At 44.0% G+C, this 20,159-nt stretch overlaps 1 protein-coding gene across 3 annotated transcripts in view; it reads left to right on the forward strand.

Moving 5' to 3' along the window:
* Positions 1–20,159, forward strand: part of SCAF4 (SR-related CTD associated factor 4) — a 73,679-nt gene that overhangs the window by 14,107 nt on the left and 39,413 nt on the right. For all 3 annotated transcript variants that reach the window (XM_039526612.1, XM_039526590.1, XM_039526601.1), the window contains exons 2-7: positions 4,952–5,035; positions 5,643–5,687; positions 9,996–10,157; positions 10,987–11,122; positions 13,400–13,539; positions 14,793–14,969. In XM_039526612.1, coding sequence (XP_039382546.1) covers positions 4,952–5,035; positions 5,643–5,687; positions 9,996–10,157; positions 10,987–11,122; positions 13,400–13,539; positions 14,793–14,969 — 744 coding nt within the window. The remainder of the gene's footprint in view (positions 1–4,951; positions 5,036–5,642; positions 5,688–9,995; positions 10,158–10,986; positions 11,123–13,399; positions 13,540–14,792; positions 14,970–20,159) is intronic.

Here is a 20,159-nt window from a genome sequence, read left to right on the forward strand (position 1 = left end):
TAGTGGGACATCCCACTCATATATGTGGAAAGGACATAAACCTTACTGTAACATATCCCTGTTGTAACAGTGAGATTTTACACCAAAACTAATTTAAAGGGATACTAACAAGGTTTGTAAACACACAATTAGATTTTTTAATTTAAAACATGGTTTTGCCACATTTTTATATAACTTCCACAGTTTAGCAGTTGTAATCAACTCTAAAATTGCAAATCATCGTGTTTTATTTTAATGGAGTATGTGAAAATTATTAGGGAAGGAAACAGATTTTTGTTTGTTCCATCCCAAGGGCTAGTTACAAATTGTAGGTGCAGTTTTTTAAATAGCTTGTCTTCATTAATTTAGACTTGCATTTAAATTTGATCCATATCTTTCCACCCCCATTTTCCCCATGTATGCACTTTCAGAGTCCCCTTTGGGAATATTGCTTGTGGTGTCCTCATCACTTTCACTCTGTTCATGCTGTTGTTGCTTGGGAAGTGCTATCTGCAGCAATACAGGCAGTATTCCCAAGTCCTCTGGCCAGCCCTGCTTTCCTCAAGGCCCTTGTTAATTTCTTTCTTTTTTGTGGATTATTTTAAGAGTCCTCAATTCCTGCGTCTCTTGCTTCTTAGATAATGGCCCCATGTTACCAACTCCTACCTCATACACTGCTTCATATTTGGTTTCCCACTTCCTACCTGCTGGGTGCTTGCCTGCTACTTGGATCCTTCTCTGGTTCCTAGCTGTATCATATCAGTCTCTAGAAGTGGTCTCCTGATCTTCAGGCCTGGCTCCTACCTCCTCCTGGGTCCATGGCTACCTTCTGCACTCCGCAAGTTCCTTGTTCTTTTTTATTATACTCCTGAAATAACTACTGTTCCTGAGGACAGTGCCTTGACACAAGTTTCTTTTGTGGGAGGCTGGTTGCTTTCTCGGCTGGAACAACTCCTCCTTGGTCTATGGGAAGAAAGAAGTGGTTTCTTTATACAACACTGGCTTCTTGTACTCTTCTTTCCTTCTGTCAGCCTCCTGGCCACAGCTGCTTCAAGGGAGTAGAATCTGCTTTTATGGAAGTGCTGGTGTGAAGATCAGAATTTAGAAATCTCCATGCTAATGGTTACTTTGTCTTTCAATATTTTTATGTTAAAATTCAGGAGAATCAGTGTTGGCATTCTCTTTGTTCACCCAACAGTGACTTCAAAGAAGGAATGTGTAATAATTTAGCAAAAAAGAGACTGAGCTTCAAAATGATAAAGGGGAGAAACACATTCATTGTGTGAAGCTAACTAGCAGGTGACACACAATGTTTAGTTAGCCATACTAATCCTTCCTGGCAGCCAGAGGTGGATTCTAGCTTGGAATGTATCTGTTGGTTTGAAATGTTGACTGGTTAAAGCCAATCTGGAGCTGGAATTTTCCTTGTGTGGAAGGGTCATCCAAACTCCTGGGTTAAAAATTATCTGGCTCAAAGGGTTGATGATAACACAGAGAACGGATTCAACAGCTGTATGTGGTGGCTGGCTCTTCTATGTTACTGGGTTACTAGCTCCTGAAGGAAGATGCTGTTGAAAGAAAAATACTTTCTGGACTAGGAATCTAGTTAAGGAAACAAGCATGTACTTGTTTGTTCTTCCTGTATTTAATTACTGCCAATATTGGATTTTTTTCATTTTGGTAACTATGCTGAAAGCTTGGTGGCTGTGACTGCAAGTATTTAGTCCATGATTTTGTTAGTTATTTAACTAAACCTATTTACTTTTGTTTTTTCTTTCCCTTAGTAATTGGAAAGAGAGGAGAAATCTGTCTAATCTGACAGCCTCTGAAATGGGCTATTAAACATCTTACCAGGATCTCACTTTAACAATTATACTAGAAAAAAGGACTAATATGGTGGCTACAATTCTATTTTGGGTTAAACTGTTCAAAAGAGAATTCTCCTTGTTCCTTTGTTGTGTTTGGCTAATGGGTTCTTATTGAAGATGAGGATCCTGGTATTAGGCCTTTTAAACTGATATTTACTAGGTCCTGATTCGTGTATTACACAGCCCCGAGGAATAGAAAAATTTATATAATAGCTCATTTATTTTCTTTCTTTTTGAAATATAGCTGTATTTTTTTTACCTTGAACTCTTCCATGTGTATAGGATATTTTAAGACTTGCAGGCTTTTCGATCACAAGAATCATGTCAATTACATACTGCTGCCCATAGTAAACAGCAATTTAGGGCCTGTCTACATTGCCCCACGGTTCAGACTATGGGGATGTGACTAGCAGGGCACACCAGAGTGCTGTGCTATAATTTCTCTGTGTAGACGTCCAAACTCGCGACCTTATAAGTTTGCATACAGACTGGGGAGTTAGAGTGCAGCACTTTGGTGTGCTCTGATATTCATATCCCCTTAATCTGAACTCTGGGATACTGTAGACATGCCTTCAAATAGCAAGGACAGTGTAGGGAAAGAGCACCAAACATTCAATTTAATAGACTGGGAGATCTAGAAATGGACTTAATGACAGAGGGCAGGAGTTAAAAGGGAGAGGATGAAAAGTGGTGGTGCACCTCTTCTTAGGTTGGAGGGGGAGCAAGAGTGGCATTTCCTCAAAGGGTATGTCTATACTCCAGTAAAAGATGCATGGCACAGCCTGTATTGGCTGAATCAGGCTCAGGCTGTGGGGCTGTAAAATTGCAGTGTAGATGTTTGGGCTTGGGCTGGAGTTTGGGCTCTGTGACCCCACATGCGGGAATAACTGAGAGCCTGGGCTCCAGCAAGCCCAAACTTCTATTTTTAGCCTGAGCCAGCTGACCTGGTCTCAGACTCAGTACTATGATTTTTGCAGTGAGACCTGGGAGAGGACGACAGGCAGGAGGGAAGGAGCTTTTGGATCAGGCATGTGTTGTCAGAAGTGCTCAGTAGAAAATAAAAACTGTATCAGAGCCTGGCAACTTTGATTATATAGTCTTTCTAGTGAGTTATTCTTTGAGGTGAAATAACTTACTGTGACATAGATTATCTATGTGTATATAGACTTCAGTATAGTTATTAGCAAAAGCTACACAGTTTAGTGCTGGTGTGAAGTAGCTGTTGGTTGTTTCTCTTCTCCCTTCTGCACCTGTTTCTACCCACCTGAACAGTGGTTGTCTCTATGGCTTCACTGTCTTCAGCAGTCTGAGGAGTCAATGTTATAGACTCGGAAGTACTGCTGTGTGGACAGTGGGAGAATTCTACTGTGATTAGGTGGTGGGTGAGGGTGGGGAGGAGTGCTGCTTCACCCCTTCTGTGCCCACAAGGAGAGAAGATCCTTGAACTTCCTCTCCTGGATCTGTTACTTGCTTTATAGTCTTGTTCAAATTACTTAGGGCATGTCTACACTTACAGCGCTGCAGTGACATAGCTGTAGCGCTTATTGAAGATGCTACCTGCATACACCAACAAAAGAGTTTCTCCCATCGGCGCAGGTATTTCAGCTCCCCGAGAGACAGTAGCTGTATCAATGGTAGACGCTCTCCCATCAACATAGCACTGTCTATGCTGGGAGTTAGATTGGTATAACTGTGTTGCTCAGGGCTGTGGAATTTCCACACCCCTAAGCAATGTAGTTATATTGATATAAGTTTGTAGTGTAGACCCAGGCTTAATCTGGGTTTATAACTTTCCCTCTATACAAAATGGAGATAATATTACTCTGCCTTTCAGGGTAATGCTCATCACCTCGAAGAGGTAGAGTAGTGTGTGTGTGTGTGTGTGTGTGTGTGTGTTAAATACCTTGACTCTAAGAGAAAACGGTTCCATTAAGTTTTTAACTTTTCACACATCAGGTGCTGTTAAATTATAGAGGTGCCAGTTGTGGATCCACATTTTAAGGTTGAGTTGATTTTGTCCTTGTAGTAGTTTGAATCCCTGTTTTATTATGCATGGGGAATACAGTGTATCTTCCCCAAATTTACAGAACATTTTGGGTACTAATGAATTTTCTTACCACTTACAAACCCATTACAGTTAAAATTAATTTTAAAGTAGGTATTTAAAGAAATTTAACACTGTCAGGCCTTTTTTTGTCTTGAATGGTGGTGGTAATAGAATAACACTGACAACTTTTAATGTACTTAAAACAGAAACGTTGTGCTTAGATTATATTTGAAGAAATTAGTTAATTCTGTAAATCAGGCTCTTGAGATGCCTCACATTGATCATCCAAAGTCATTAGTTACTTTTGAAAATCTTGGCCCTGATTTCTGAGGAACTTATAAATAACTTCCCCTCTGTGTAATATTAGCATGAAGAGTAGTTCAGTGTATGAAAATTTCCAAAGCAATTGATGCAGTTAGTTTCTGTGGTAGTATTTCACCCTTACTACTTCAGGAATGTTAAACGGGAGATATTTAGCATATATGCTGCTATACCTATATGTAACAGGATGAGTAAGAGATGGGATATTGGTTTGTGATGGTCTCAATGGTTAAAAGTTTGTGCTCATAGGAAAATCTTTTTTGGACTCCGGAGCTGTGTAGAAGTATAAACTGCAAGATCAAGATCAAACTGATGATGATCAGGTTAATTAACTTTAAGTCAAACTACAGTTTATTCCCTTGGTTTCAGATAGTTTCCATGAAATAGTTTAGAATTTGGGAATTAATGTATACTTAGTTTCATAACTGGTAAGGCAGACACAGATGAAATCTTCTGACAACAGCTGCTAAATCCATGGATGGGGCTTTAAACCCCCCCCCCAAAAAAAAAACCGAAAAAAACCCCCAAAACAAACCTGACATTGATTGTACAACTTCAGACATTGGCTTTCAAGTCAGTCATTGCATTGTTGAAGTGACTAATCTCTTGATTTCAGGCCTTGTTATAACACAATCTTGGTTGCATGACAGTTGACGAGAACCTGCATTGATTGTTATGTTGACTGACTTGCTTGCTTCTTTCAGAATTTTTTTTAATATTTATTTTCTCTATTTAGCTCTTTTCACTCATGGAGATGAAACCTCCTATCTCCCGAGCAAAGATGATTCTCATTACTAAAGCTGCCATTAAAGCTATTAAGGTAAAGAAAAACGGAAATAGAAATTCAGACCATACCAGTAGCATTATTTTTGGATTGTACTTGATTTCTAAAAAATGCATATCTTTTACATTATTTCTAGAATTGTATAGCTTGGTAAAGATTTCTCTTATTTGACTTTTGGAGGTTTTTTTCATAGGAAAGTGAGTGAACGTTCTTTATCTTGAGTTATGCTGCCAGTATCTCTGCAAAACCGTAACACCAATTTGCTTTTAAGAAAATGACATTTTCTGATGCTATGGTTTACAGTCTTGTTATGATTTGTGTGTGATAAAATCAAAATGTTGTAGCATGTAATTACATTCCATCACATCAAATTTAACAAAAAATATTTAAAAACGAAGGAAAAAGTAGTTGTCACAATAGTACTGTCTTCATGTTATGTATTTGTGATGTGAGATGCTTCTAATGGCATGGTCAGTTTTCTCCATGAAAACTTTTTAAGGAATGTTTGAGATGAAGTGCATCACACACTAGAATATTTTTGTTTTCCTAATTGTTAATATGTACAAAGAATTAAAATACCTCTGAAATCATACATCACTGTAAATCAGATAATGATTAAACAGATCACACATCTCTTTTCCAGCTCTACAAGCATGTAGTCCAGATAGTAGAGAAGTTTATCAAAAAGGTAAGTGCTTTTATAGTATTTTTAATATTTACTTAATGGGATATTGGGCACTTAAACATCCACAGCTCTATCACTATTTTTTATTAACTACAGTAACTCCTCACTTAGAGTCGTCCTGGTTAATGTTGTTACGTTGCTGATCAGTTAGGGAACATGCTCGTTTAAAGTTGTGCAATGCTCACTTCTAATGTCGTTTGGCAGCCGCCTGCTTTGTCCACTGCTTGCAGGAAGAGCAGCCCATTGCAGCTAGCTGGTGGTGGCTTGGAACCAGGGTGGACCGGCAGCCCCCCTATCAGCTCCCCGCTCTCCTAAGTTCCCTGTGCAGCAGTTGCCGGGAGTTCAGCTGTCCCTCCCCCCACTGCCATGTGCTGCTCCTGCCCTCTGCCTTGGGAGCTGCTCCCGAGACTCCTGCTAGCTGTGCGGCGGGGAGGGAAGGGAGAGGGGGGCTGTCAGGGTGTCCCCCTTCTTCTGCACCCCGCTTACGCCATCTTCCATAGAGCAGGGGGGACACACGACAGGGCTCAGGACAGGATGGAGGGAGCTTGCTGGTAGCAGCTGCGGTCTCAGCAAGCTGATCTAATTAACAAGGCAGTGTACTTAAGAGTAAGGTCAGCGTACTTAAAGGGGAAATACGCATCTCACACAAGGTGTGTGTCTCTGTCTGCGATGCTGTCTCCCCTCTCTCCATTCCTGCTGCCTTGTAGAGCAGGCCTGCACAACATACGGCCCGCGCACATGGCGCTCTGCGGGCACCCCAGAGCCCTTTGAATCCCGGCCGCGGCCAGGAAGCAAAGAGCTCTGGGCTGCCAGCAACCGCGGGGAGCCCAGAGCCCTTTAAATCCCAGCCGCGGCTGGGAGTCAAAAGGCTCTGGGCTGCCCGCAGAGATTCCCAGCCGCGGCTGGGATTTAAAGGACTCAGGGCTCCCCGCCGCTGCGGGCAGCCCAAAGCTGTTTGAATCCCCGCACGCGGCTGCTGTTTGCCCCCTCCTCGGACCCCTGCCCCAACTGCCCCCCCAGAACCCCACCCCCTATCTAAATGCCGCTGCTCCTTGTCCCCCGATTGCCCCCTCCCAAGACCCCTGCCCCCAACTGCCCCTTGGGACCCCAGCCCCTATCTAAGCCTCCCTTCTCCTTGTCCCCAACTGCTCCCTCCTGAGGACCCCCCAACTTTCCCCCAGGACCCCACCCCCTACCTGTCCCCTGATAAACCCCTGGGACTCCCATGCCTATCCTACTGCTGCCTGTCCCCGGACGGCCCCTGAACCTCTGCCCCATCCAACCACCCCTGCTCCCTGTCCCTTAACTGCCCCTGGAACCCCTACCCCTTCTCCAACCCCAGCCCCCTTACCATGCCACTCAGACTAGCGTGTCTGGCTCCATGCAGCTCCAGACAAATTGCTGCCATGCTCCCCCGTGGAGCCCACAGCGCCCCCCCCCCCCAGCACCTGCCTTCCAGATTTGAACCCCTCAAAATTCAGGAGTGCTCAAGCTCAGTTTGGGCAGCTGTTATTCATTTCTCCCAAATCAAATATACTGATCCACTGTAACTTGCTGTAGAAAAAGCAGGATAAAATTGAGCAAGAAATTCTTATTAGCACTGGAATTGCTATTTTCAACAGCCATTGCCTTTTTGTTTGTTTAAAAGGAAGACAGTGATATTGCATTGGCAAATTTCCCATAGAAAGAAAGAGTGGAACAAAAGAATAATAAAGGCACCTCAACTTTTCCTCATTTATGGAGGACAGTCTTATAATATGCATCCAGATATCCTCCAATCACACAAGCTGAAAATTGTTCCACTTTACTGCAGTTCTGTAACCATATGGGAACCAATCCTGTCTGTGTTTTGTGCACATCCAAAATTCCAGCTGAATGACCTGCCCTGGGAGCGTTACCAGTGACCCAGGGCTGGGGAGGCAGGAGGTGTGTGTTGGGGGGAGGCACTGGTGGGGAGGAGCCCAGGGCTGGGGCAGCAGCAGGGTGGGGGGAGGGCACTGATGGGGAGGAAAGGGGGAAGCCCAGTGCTGGGGCGGCAGGGGGTGTGGATCAGTGGGGGGAGAGCCCTGGATTGGGGCAGCAAGGGGGTACAGGGGGGAGCCCAGGGCTGGGACGGGGGGCAGCCAAATTTTTTTTTGCTTGGGGCAGCAAAAAACCTAGAGCCGGCCCTGCCGGGTTCCCCCAGGCACCGGAGCCCCGAGCCCTTTAATTTGACCCTGAGGGCTCCCAGCCACCTCTTCAGCTGGGAGCCCCCGGTTGATTTAAAATAAAGTATCACCTCTCCACCCCCAACCTTCCTTTTTGGCCCACAGCTGTTTTGGTGGGGCGGCGCTGGGGAAGGAGGGTTTGTTTCTGCAGGGCTGGATGGCCCTGGGGTGGGGTGTTTCTGCGGGGTCGGGAGGTTTCGGCCCTCGGCTGTTTTCTTTGGAGTAATGTGGCCCTTGCCGCTTTACGAGTTGTGCAGGCCTGTTGTAGAGTGTGAGAGTTAACCCTTGAGGGCTCAGCCAATTGCTAGTTCATCATTTAGCAGTAAGGCATTCCCTCTGACTCCTCCACTTCAACCAAGCTTCACAATCATCATCACTGTGTACCAGTATTAAATTGTTTGTTTAAAACTTATACTGTGTGTGTGTGTGTGTGTGTGTGTATTCTTTTGTCTGGTGGGGAAAAAAAAATTCCCTGCAATCTAACCCCCTCATTTACATTAATTCTTATGGGGAAATTGGATTAGCTTAACATCGTTTCGCTTAAAGTCACATTTTTTCAGGAACATAACTACAACGTTAAGTGAGGAGGAGTTACTGTAGTAATACTACAAGTATTACCTAAGGCTACTTACTGTACTGAAAAATCAGAAAAAAACTCTATTTTTAGAGAGAACTTTTTTCAGCGTTTTTTTTCTTTGCGCATTTGACAGCAATTTGTATATAGTCAATCATTTCCCTCTGTTCATGTGAGTCTTTCATATAGCAACAGGAGATAAAAAAAAGTGTGATTGTAAAACGACAGAAATTGTCAGTGAGATTTAAGGATAGATATAGTGCTTGAAACACACATTCTTCTAATTTTTCAAGTTGATTGTGTCTTTTTACCACTACCGTTATGATTGATGTTTCCAGAAAATTTAACTTACATACCCTGGTGCCTGGAAACTTAGAAAAATAGGTTTAATACATCACCGTCCACAAAAGTAGCCCAACAGGCATGTTAATTTAAGTTCCATTAGACAAACAAGAAGAAATAGCAATATATGCCAAATGAAAAAAGGCAACATCAGAAGGATAAACACTTTATGTTCAAGCATCTAATTAATTCTAAATTAGTGGAAGGAGACTGAAAAGCGAGAGAGAGCTAGCTTGCTGTCCTAGTGGTGGTGGTCTATATTGGAAAGTAAGAGAGTAATTGTGTTCAAGTCCCAGACCCTGCTTCTTAAGGTAGCAAGGGAGACAGTGAATCTTTACTACGTAAAGGCTCACAAACATCAAAGTATCTCCTTTCTCTCTACCTCTGCCACCAATTAATTTTAGTTGCATTTAGAAACATTACAGGACACAATGCTTATATAATACATGGAAGTCATCTCTTTTTTTACATTCTTGATTTCTACATTTGTTCATTTAAACAATTTTCATTTCACAGTATCTACTGTTTGTGGTCCTGCTTTCTCCAAGTTATTCCAACCTTTTTTATTACATACAACAGAACTAGCTTTTTGCATTATTAAGATCAATATCTCATATACTACTTCCTCTTACATATTTATCATCTTAACTCATTTCAGTCCTTACATTGTCCTGGCCACCAAATTAATTAGTATAAAATTGATTTAAATAGTAAAACTTTTGCTGCATCATGTGTTTAAATAGGCTTGCTGCAGTTCATTCTTTTTCCTGTAGATTGTCTTTCAATTAGTAGGAAGGCCTGGATGGTTATGGTTCATGATTAATAATATTTTGAGTATTTGCTTTATGTAAGTGTTTTTACTCAGGTTTAAATTGTATTGCCATGCCAATCTTTCTCAAAGATAAATATTTTAGCTACTTTGTTTATCAGGGTACACATTACTAACACATTTTGCTATTAGATTTAGTAGTGTTAGACATAGTTCCTTGTACAGCCCTATAGTACTGGTAAAAAGAGAACTGTAAATAGTAGAATTCAAGTTTTCTATTGGGACCTGCAGAAAAATATTAAGTACAAGGTGCAGGTTGCTTGTAGCGATTCTGAAACCTATTGGGGTATTAGAGGGGTTATGCTGTTAGGACTATTTATGCTACCCTACAATAACTGGGAACAATCTTATCTTTTCAGTGCAAACCAGAATATAAAGTCCCTGGATTATATGTTATTGACTCTATTGTTCGTCAGTCTCGTCACCAGTTTGGAACAGACAAGGATGTTTTTGGGCCAAGATTTTCTAAAAATATAACTGCCACATTCCAGTATTTATATCTCTGTCCATCTGAAGACAAGGTATAGCTAAAACTTCTTGAATGTTTTGAATTGCTGAATTCTTAATTGTGTGTTCCTGCTTATGTGAAAGCTAATTTGGTGGTTCTCTGCCTTGACTGCAATGCCATAGTCGTCTTTGTGTGGGTAGTGGTAATATTAGAGGTAATACTTCAGTGGAGATCCTGATGATGATAAATTCTTTTTTAACTTATTCTCTGTTCTTTGTGTTCATGCCTTTGTCCAATTGGAGACCATGCCAAAACTATTTCCTTTTCAGGGATCCTTCTTGTGAGGGACTTGTTGCAGTTAATTGTATTTGTAGCTGAAAGAAATGCAGATAGTCTTATTTCTCTCTTCCCCCCCCCCCCCCTTCAAAACTCTGTTCTAGCATTTTCTTTTCACTTCTTTTCACTCCCTTTTGTCAGACTTTCCCACTTCACTTCTGCATTTTTGTTGTCTTTTTCTCACCTTTTCTTGGCTCTTCACTGCCTTCCCCTTCTGGGATTCTTCCAAAGGCCACATCAAACTCTCCTGAATGGCCATATGACTGGATGCAACTCGTAATTTTCTATATCTGCTATTCTTTTGGTTTGCCAGAGGAGTTTGCTAGAGAGTGGCACAAGGTATCTTAGTGTACCCCCTGCTCCCCCCCAAAAAAGAAGGGGTGGGGGGGTCCAGTAGTGTGGATCCTGCTAACTTGTGTAACAGGGTATCAAGGTGTGTCTAAAAGTTGAGCATGCTACAAGACCACTGATCCAGTCACCGGTTTCTTTATGTGCAAGAACTAAATTTTGAGCCTATGCATTAGGAATATTTTGTTCTATATTAATACTTTATTTTATTTGAACAGAGTAAGATAGTTCGTGTCCTGAACCTTTGGCAGAAAAATGGAGTGTTTAAAATAGAGATCATTCAGCCTCTCCTGGATATGGCAGCAGGAACTAGTAGTACAGCCCCGATGGCAGAAAATGCTACAAATAATGAAGGTACGAATGTCAGTACAACTTGTAAATTAAAAGTTATGGAACCAATGACTTGTTACTATTTGGTACACTAAGGTAAAAGTACCTCATGTTTGTAAACCAAGTTCACTAGCACACTTCAAAATTCACTTTTATCACAAAAATTATATAGAAGAATCTGAACACATTCTGAATAAATGTTGCTGCTGTATATTTATACATATGTTATTAGCTCAAATTTCAATAATTTCCAAAATGGCTTTTGGTCTTTCCATACAACTAAGTATGTATAGACCTATTGGGTGTTGATAATAATGTTCCCACTAAAAATGACTTTCTTCTTAATTTTCTTGTATCTGTGAGACTTTTTTTATTACTTCCCAGTGTATAATTCTATGTTCCTTTTTAAGCATCTGATTCAGTAAAGTATGGAACATCTTACAATGGAGAAACGTCATGCCCTAAAGTATATAAAAATATTATTGCCTACACAGCATATTTTTAGTGACTAGTATTTGTTGCAACACAAAAATCTTGAGGCAAGGTTATTTAGACCGCATAACACATTGGTGCAAGCCATAAAACACAAGAAAATAATTGTCACTCAACACCCCACCTATTCTCCACTCTTTGGTTTCCCTTCTCAGTCTTTTGCCTTCTCTGAACTATCTCCTTCCACCATCTGTAGCACACATCTCCATCCTCATCCTGAATAACCAGTTTGTACTTCCGACACCTCTGATACGGGGTTGGTGTTGAATGGTGTGCAGTATTGTACATGGTTTAAATTGGTATAAGTGAGGCATGGTGTCAGCTCACAGATTTCTGTGAAATGTTTTTCAATAATGTTTAGGAAGACATCACCTATTGTCACTTTTCCTAAACATACAGAAAAACAGAGCTCAGAGACATCACTTGCTATGCCTAGTAACTCACTGACAGCCTTGCAAAACTCACTCTGAGATGTGACCGGGATCTGCATTTTTTTTCTTTTCCTGTACTGCCACTGGTAACTAGCAGACCAAATTCCTTTCCCTCAGATTTAGCTGTGCAATCTTACTGATTTCAGAGGGATTTCATAAGTGTAATAGAGGAAATAATTTGACCCTGCAGTAATCAATTCTGTTAATGCATTACATGGAATAGAATCCAGCTCAATCATAGCACTGCAGAGCCTATCCAGCAAAGAGTAAAAAGTAGTAAACTTACTTTTGTCCCATAGGCAAGCAGTGTAACTGAATACACGCAGTGAGCAAGTCTTGAGGTGTAATTTTTTTGAGCAAAATCACACTCTTGGAAACATTACAAAACATTTAATCTTGCATTTGACTTCTGGGGAAACAATTTTTTCAGAATGTTGTTTGCAGTGTTGACTTACAGAAAGGGAAAGCAGTTATTTAAACTGTCAATAGATCCACATGTTCATACAAATAAGTCAGGCATTGTGATATGCAATGTTGTTGTAGCTGTGTTGGTCTCAGGATATTAGACACACAAAGTGGTAATATCTTTTATTGGACCAAGTTCCACTGGTGAGATAGAGAAGCTTTCAAGCTTACACAGAGCTCTTCTTCTTCAGGTCTGGGAAACTTACCCAGGCCTTGTCTACACTACAAATTGAGTCGACCTAAGTTAGGTCGACATACTGTGGTGGTTCATGTCCACAGTATGCTACCTCTGTTAGAGGTGCGCATTGTCATCTGGAGTGCTGCCACTGATTTAACTTTTTGGGGGCACTGACAGCTGTTTCTCCTTAAATAAACCATTGGATAGGAACCTAGAATAAATCATTTAATGAAAGAATTATTTAATAGTAAAAACTTAAACTTTGCAGTTGGAACTTATTTTACAAATGTATTGATATGCAATGTTTGGTGCTATTTCAGTAGGTAAGTTTTCACCTTCAACTCCTTAAAAAACAACAACAACAACAAAAAACTGTAATACTATAAATGGAACATTGGGTCAAAGTTTCATGCATTGGACTCCCTCCTATGAGATCCAATATTCGTAGTTTTCTGTCATTGAATACAGAGCATGCAGGTGCTAGATAGTAAATGGGATATCTAAAGGAACGTTAGAGCGTGTTGTCAGGGCTAGTTCACAGCGGTATAAACCGGAATACAGATGCATTGATTTGGCTGAATTTAATTACATCAGCGATTCTTTTGAGGGGGATAGCTAAGTTTACAAAGTAATGAGTATTATCTCTTCATTGGAAGGTAAAATATTTTATATTACACACGTGGACTTAGTACCTTAAATTGTAGAGGACTGGTTTTTAATGTAATTCTCTTGCAGGTTCACCACCCTCTCCAGCAAAGGTTCTATCGGAACCCACCCAAGTCACTGCTAATTCAGTACCTACTGTATCACAGTTGCCTAGTTCTGATGCCTTTGCAGCTGTAGCTCAGTTATTTCAGACAACACAAGGACAACAGGTAAGCTATCTGTATTTCAGTTACAATTGTAATTTTAATTCTCTCACAAATCACCTAACTTAGTTACAGCAGTTGCTTCTACAGCCTTGATACAAAATCCATAATAATACTGTACCCCTCCCTTCCCCCAAATAAAACCCTTAAAAATACGTAATTCAAGAGTTAAGGTAACTTATTTGAACATTCGATGGTCTTTATGAGTAAAACATCCAGTAATGTCAATATTTTTGTGGAAAATTCACTGACGCATTCCAATAACCCTCACTGTTAAATTATCAAGATAGTTAAATTATCAATGTAATGAACAGTGTATTGCACTTACTATCCAGAAACACTTTCTCTCCTATATTTTACTTTAGCACCCTTCAGCAAACATTTGCAGAGTGAGCAGGATCACTCAATCTTTGCTTCTGAAGTACTAGAAGGTGGCCTGTGGGTCATATAAACTTTCTCTACCTAGATCGTTGGATTAGATTTTTATATTCAAAACAAGCTCTCTGAATTCACTCCCAACATTCATTCTTTTTAACACAGATAGGTTTTTAGACTTAACCTGATTTTCCAAAGCATCTAAGTTTTTCTTGATGACACCATATTTCCCTTAAGAGTAGAGACAGCCTTAATCCATTGAATTTGCTTTTGACCTGAATTACTCAATTTGTAAATCCTCCTCTGAATTAGAGCAAACAAAACTTCCAAACCTGGACTTATGAAAATATTCACTCTGTTCATAATGTTCTCTCATATTTGTCATGACTGTGTATATATGCTTTCATCTGTTCAGCTACAACAGACAACCCCTGTGACTAATAAATTGCATGTTCACCTTCTGCACTAACAGCCATTTTACTAACTATACTGGGGCTAGAGTGCAAAAACTAAACCAATGAGCTCTGGTGTGGCTTGTAGGGAGAATCTATTTTTAGGAGGAACATAATTGATTGTCTCAGGGGAGGATGAGCAGGGCCACACATATCAAGAGTGTCTCTATGAATCTCCTTCTGCTTCCTAGTGACTTCCCGCCCAACAAATCCATTGCTGGTACCCATCTAACTATCAAGAGTAAACAAATGAGTGCTATACCTGCACACAAGTATGTTGACCTCCTCTTAAAACTAACCACCTGTCTAGTGTACGTTTTTATATCTGTATCTGTCTTACAAATATTGTGTAACTTATTCTGTTAACAAGAGTTCAGAAATATTTTTTTGAAATAGAAAAACTCATTTTGATTTAACATCTATTCTGTTAAGCTTCAGCAGATTCTTCAGACTTTTCAGCAGCCTCCAAAACCCCAGTCTCCAGTCATAGATAATACTGTGATGGCTCAAGTTCAGGCTATTACTGCTCAGTTGAAGACTACAACAACACAACCACCAGAACAAAAAGCTGCTTTCCCACCACCTGAGCAAAAAACTTCTTTTGATAAGGTAAATCCTTTGTTGATCTTTGTATTCATAAGGATCATTTTAACATAGTAACTAATAGGAAGATGGACATACAGGAATTTAAGTTCACCTTTGAGTGTTGTCAGTGCAGATCCCCAGTTTTGGGATGTGCCTGTGCCCTTCCCCAAAGCCAGGGACTCTCTGAAAAGCTCTGGTTGTTGGGGGCCACATGGACTTCACCTTGAGCTCTGAAATATTCCAAGTGATGTTTTGTGCAAAGAGGTGTTCACCCACCCCCAAACGTCCAACTGCTAGAACAAAAAAATCGGAACTCCCTCTGGTCCCTTGACTTCCAAATCACTGGTTTTCTTGTTTTCCTGTATTAAGGATAGACCTTGCTTTCAAAAATTGAATAAAACTAGTTTTGAACAGTTAGATCTATTCTTTAAGTAAACTTTACTTCTTAGAATGCTTGCTCATGTCTATTCCATTGTAGGTGTGTGTGCTCGCCACATGTGCTAGTGCCGGAAGTTTTTCCCTCTGTGGTATTTGTAGGGGACATGCTCTGGCGCCGTCTGAAGTAGTTTGTGTATGCCGCAGTATAAGGGGTGCTGCTGGCTCCCCCCACCCTTAGTTGCTTCTTATCACCAGTGATGGTGCTGGAACATCGCCTTACCTCAGGAAGCTTACTCCTCTCAACTGCTCGTTGTGAACTTGAACATATATAGTTATTGAAAAGTTGTTAGTTTTTAGTTCCCTGACTGTAGTTTAGTGTTAGCTTGTAGTCTCTGACGGGACTTCAAACCCTGTGACTGTTGCAGAAAACCTATGCCAGTCAGTGACCACAACAGTAGCTGTTCGAAGTGCTTGGGGAAACCCACATTAGTGACAAGTGTTGCATTTGTAAAAGTTTTAAACCTTGGACCAAAAAAGGAGTGGGACATTCGCTTCCAAGCGCTCCTCAGGGAGTCAGCACTTACACCAGCACTAGAGCCGTCCAGATCAGACTCCGCTCCTAGCACCGTGGCCTTGGTGCGGAGCATGTCACCGGCACCGACTGCGGACCAGCATTGATCCCCCTCCCCGGTACCAGCTAGAAAGCAAAGAAAGGCCGGGAGCGGATGTTCTCTTGCGTTCCGTAAAGGGAAGGAGTGGGCCAGAGGGGAGCAAAGACCCATGAGGGGCAGCTTTTCACCTCCGGATGAAGATCAGGACCCAGCTTCTGCTGAGCGGGCTAGCCCACTACAGGATCAGCTCGCCACCCCAGGAAGTGGCAGAGGCATTCGGCACCTGGCAGTGCCATCCACACCGGAGGCCTTTCAGGCCACGAAGGACATTGTCCCTACCGGTGCCTGCCATGGAGGTGCTCCGCTTCGGGGGAAAATCTGCCTTGACACCCCTCCACCGGTCCCCATCAGTGTGACACCGCTCCTCACCACAGGAAGTGTCCTGCCGGCGCTCGCCTGCGCAGAGCCACCACATCCCAGTCGTGGGTCAGCCCACCCATCAGGGTCCTGGATGTCAGTCCCCGGACTCCGGGCAGCGCTTCTCAGGCTCGAGGAGGCAATCGCCAGTGGGAACAACGCAGACCCACGGAGGTGCAGCACCCATTCACACAGCCCCGGTACACTCTCCCAGTGTATGGCACTGCTGCAGCAGTTTGAGCCACGGGTTCAGGGAGCCATTACCGGTTGCTGGAATGCCAGTACGGTTTGCCACAGGCATGCCGGCGATCCCCAGTGCAGCAGCCCACTCGGTCCTGTTCCCGCTTGACTGATCACTCAGTAAGCGTCAGGCAGGTGTAGATCACCGAGTTACTGTCACTGATCTGCCGAATGCCACCACCATTCACCGGGATCGTGGCACAAGGGATCTTCGCCCTCATGCAGATCCTCAGTGGAGCTCTGAGGTCAGCAACAATGGGATGGGTAGACAGATGGCCTGGGCACTGTCCTGGCCCCCCAGACACGGACCTTCCTCTTGGGCTCTGACAGCGAGGAGGAGTCCCTGCCAGCAAGTCAGGGCCACCCATCGGGGGCACTGGCTTTCCCTGCAGCACCTCCTGGTGCCAGTGGTCTGCCCCCTGGCACCTCTGGAAACCCTGGGGGTTTCCACAGCCTTCACAGGGACATAGGTTGGCCTTGGGAGCATCAGAAAAGTGGTCAGCAATGGTCTCCCTTCCCCCTCCCCCACACATAGACATGACCCTATAGCGGACCCTTCAAGGTCACCTGGCCACGGCGGAGGTGCCCATGGAGGAGGTGATGAAGATGGAATACCCACCAATATCTGCCTCCTTCATCCTCGCCTGATAAAACGATTACGGAGCCTCTCACCCAGTCCCCCAGGATGATGCCAAGGCTCATCAAGAGCTCTTAAAGAGGGTCACCTCAAACATGGGTCTTGAAGCCGAGGAGTTGGCAGAGCCCTGAGACTCCTTCTTCGATGTGCTAAGTTTGGCAGCCCCTGCCAGGGTGGCATTGCCCGTTCACGAGGGAGTGGCAAAAATTACTAAGACTCTTTGGCAGACGCCTTCATCACGGCCCCCCCCATTTCCAAGTGAGGAGAACATAAATACTATGTACCCTCTAAGGGTTATGAATACCTGTACGCTCACCCTGCCCCAAGCTCACTGGTGGTGTCTGCAGTCAATGAGCCCAAAAATAAAGAGGCAAAGAGACTCGATCGCTATGAAAAGAAAATGTATTTATCTTTCAGCCTCCAGCTGTGAGTGGCCAACTATCAGTCCTTGCTTGGCCGCTATGACTTTAATATCTGTCAGTCCATGGCCAAGTTTTCGGACTTGCTGCCTGAGGAGCCCAGGAAAGAATTCCTGGCAATCCTCAATGAGGGCAAGGTGGTGGCAAGGGCAACCCTTCAAGTGGCCTCAGATGTGGCAGACTCTGCGGCCTGAACCATGGCCTCAGCTATCTCCATGAGGTGAGTATCCTGGTTACAATCTTCAGGCCTTTTGACGGCGGTTCAGCAGTCGATCCAGGACCTTCCATTTGATGGCCTGGCACTGTTCTCCAAACAAATAGATACCAAATTGCATGATATAAAAGACTCGAGGGCAACCCTGCGGACCCTGGGCCTGTACACCCCGGGGCTGGCAAGAAAGCTGTTTAAGCTGGAACAGCCCCAGAGGTTGGGGAGTAAGCCTTGGTTGGAGCCCTTCCACAAGAAGGCAAGGGTTATAAGCACTGGCAAGGCCATCAGCCAACATCCTCCATTCATTAGAGCTCCACCCACAACCAGCAGGGTGGTAAGCGGGCATTTTGAGGGTGCGCTCAGTGGTGACCTTCCAGCCTGTCCTGGATCCTGCTTCCCAGCTTTTCTCCAACTGCCTGTCCCCTTTTCCTCCCTGCTTGGGCCTCTACAGTGTTGGACCGATGGGTTCTCAGCACTGTGGCTCAGGGTTATACCCTTCAATTTATTTATGTCCATCCGTCCCCTCCTCCCAGTCCCTCCCTCTTCAGGGACCCTTCTCATGAGAGTCTGTTCGCTTGGGAGGTGCAGGCCTTCAGCAGGTGGGAGCTGTGAAGGAAGTTCCCCTAAATTTCAGGGGCAAGGGGCTTTACTCCCATTATTTTTTTTAAATCCCAAAGTCCAAGGGCGGTCAAAGACCAATCTTGGACCTGCAAAACCCCAACAAATATCTGAAGAAGTTGAAGTTTTGCATGGGCCCCCTGGCCTCCTCCATCCCTTCCCTGGATCCAGGAGACTGGTACACTGCCCTCGATTTGAAAGATGCTCACTTCCATGTATCGATATTCCATGGACATAGACTTTTCCTGTGCTTCACGTTTGGGACTGCCCACTACCTGTTTGCAGTGCTAACTTTCAGCCTAGCAACAGCCCCGAGGGTGTTTACCAAGTACATGTCGGTGGTGGTGGCTTACCTCAGACGTCGGGGTATCCAGATTTACCCATACCTCGACAACGGGCTCAGCAAGGGCCACTCCAGGACCCAGGTCCAGCGCAGTGTCACCATGCTGCAATCCACGTGCCATGCCCTGGATCTGTTGATAAATGAGCAAAAATCAACATTAATCCAAAGGATAGAGTTTATCGGAGTGGTACTGAACTCTGCCTGAGCCAGGGCATTTCTGATGCAGGAGAGATTCAGGAAAATGTCAGATCTCGTTGACAGCATCTCAGCACATCCGCTCACCACGGACTGGGTCTGCCTCATACTATTGGGTCATATGGCAGCGTGCACTTGCGTCGTCCATCATGTGAAGATCAGACTGCAGCCCCTTCAGTTGGGGCTAGCGACTGTCTATTCTCCATCCAGGGATCATCTGGACACGATAATCACGATCCCGCTGAAGATGCTTACCTCTCTGCAGTGCTGGACTGACACAGGGTTAGTGCTGGAAGGAGTGCCGTTTGAATGTCCATGGCCCACGGTCTTCCTGATATTGGATGTCTCCGACCTTGGTTGGGGAGCACATCTCGGTATGCTGAAGACCCAGGGGACATGGTCTCCAGAGGAGCTGGTGTTACATATAAATGTCAGGGAACTCAGAGCCATCCGCCTAGCCTGTGGTGTCTTCCTGCTACAGTTGTCCGGTGGGGTAGTGCAGGTGTTGACAGACAACGTGGCGTCAGTCTTGTGTGTCAACAGGCAAGGGGGAGTGCACTCGTCAGCTGTCTGTCAGGAAGCACTCTGCCTGTGGGACTTTTGCATCCAGCACGTGATCCACCTGGAAGCTTCGCATCTTCTCTGCGTCCAAAACATGCTGGTGGATCTCCTCAGCAGGTCCTTTTTCTTGCACCACAAGTGGTCGCTCCACTTGGAGGTCGTCCGGGTGCTTTTCTAGAAGTGGTGGGCTCCCTGAATGGATGTGTTTGCCACCATCCAGAACAGGAAGTGTCATCAGTTCTGCTCTCTCTAAGGCTTTGGCAGGGGCGCCCTTTCTGATGCCTTTCTCCTGTCATGGACGGGGGATCTGATGTATGCATTCATGCCAGTTCCGCTGATCAGCAGGGTCCTATTGAAAATCAAAAGGGATAAGGCATGAGTCATTATGATCGCCCTGGTGTGGCCACGCCAGCTCTGGTTCCGCACACTCATGGATCTGGCTGTGGCTGCTCCATGACCACTGCCAAGCTGCCCGAACCCACTCTCACAGGACACCGGTCGGCTTCTGCATCCGAACCTTCCCTCTCTTCACCTCACAGCTTGGCTGCTGCGTGGCTGACTCCAGGGGAACAGGCCTGCTCTAG

This window comes from Mauremys reevesii, linkage group 1 (genome assembly GCF_016161935.1).
Source record: "Mauremys reevesii isolate NIE-2019 linkage group 1, ASM1616193v1, whole genome shotgun sequence".
Taxonomy (NCBI): Eukaryota; Metazoa; Chordata; order Testudines; family Geoemydidae; genus Mauremys; species Mauremys reevesii.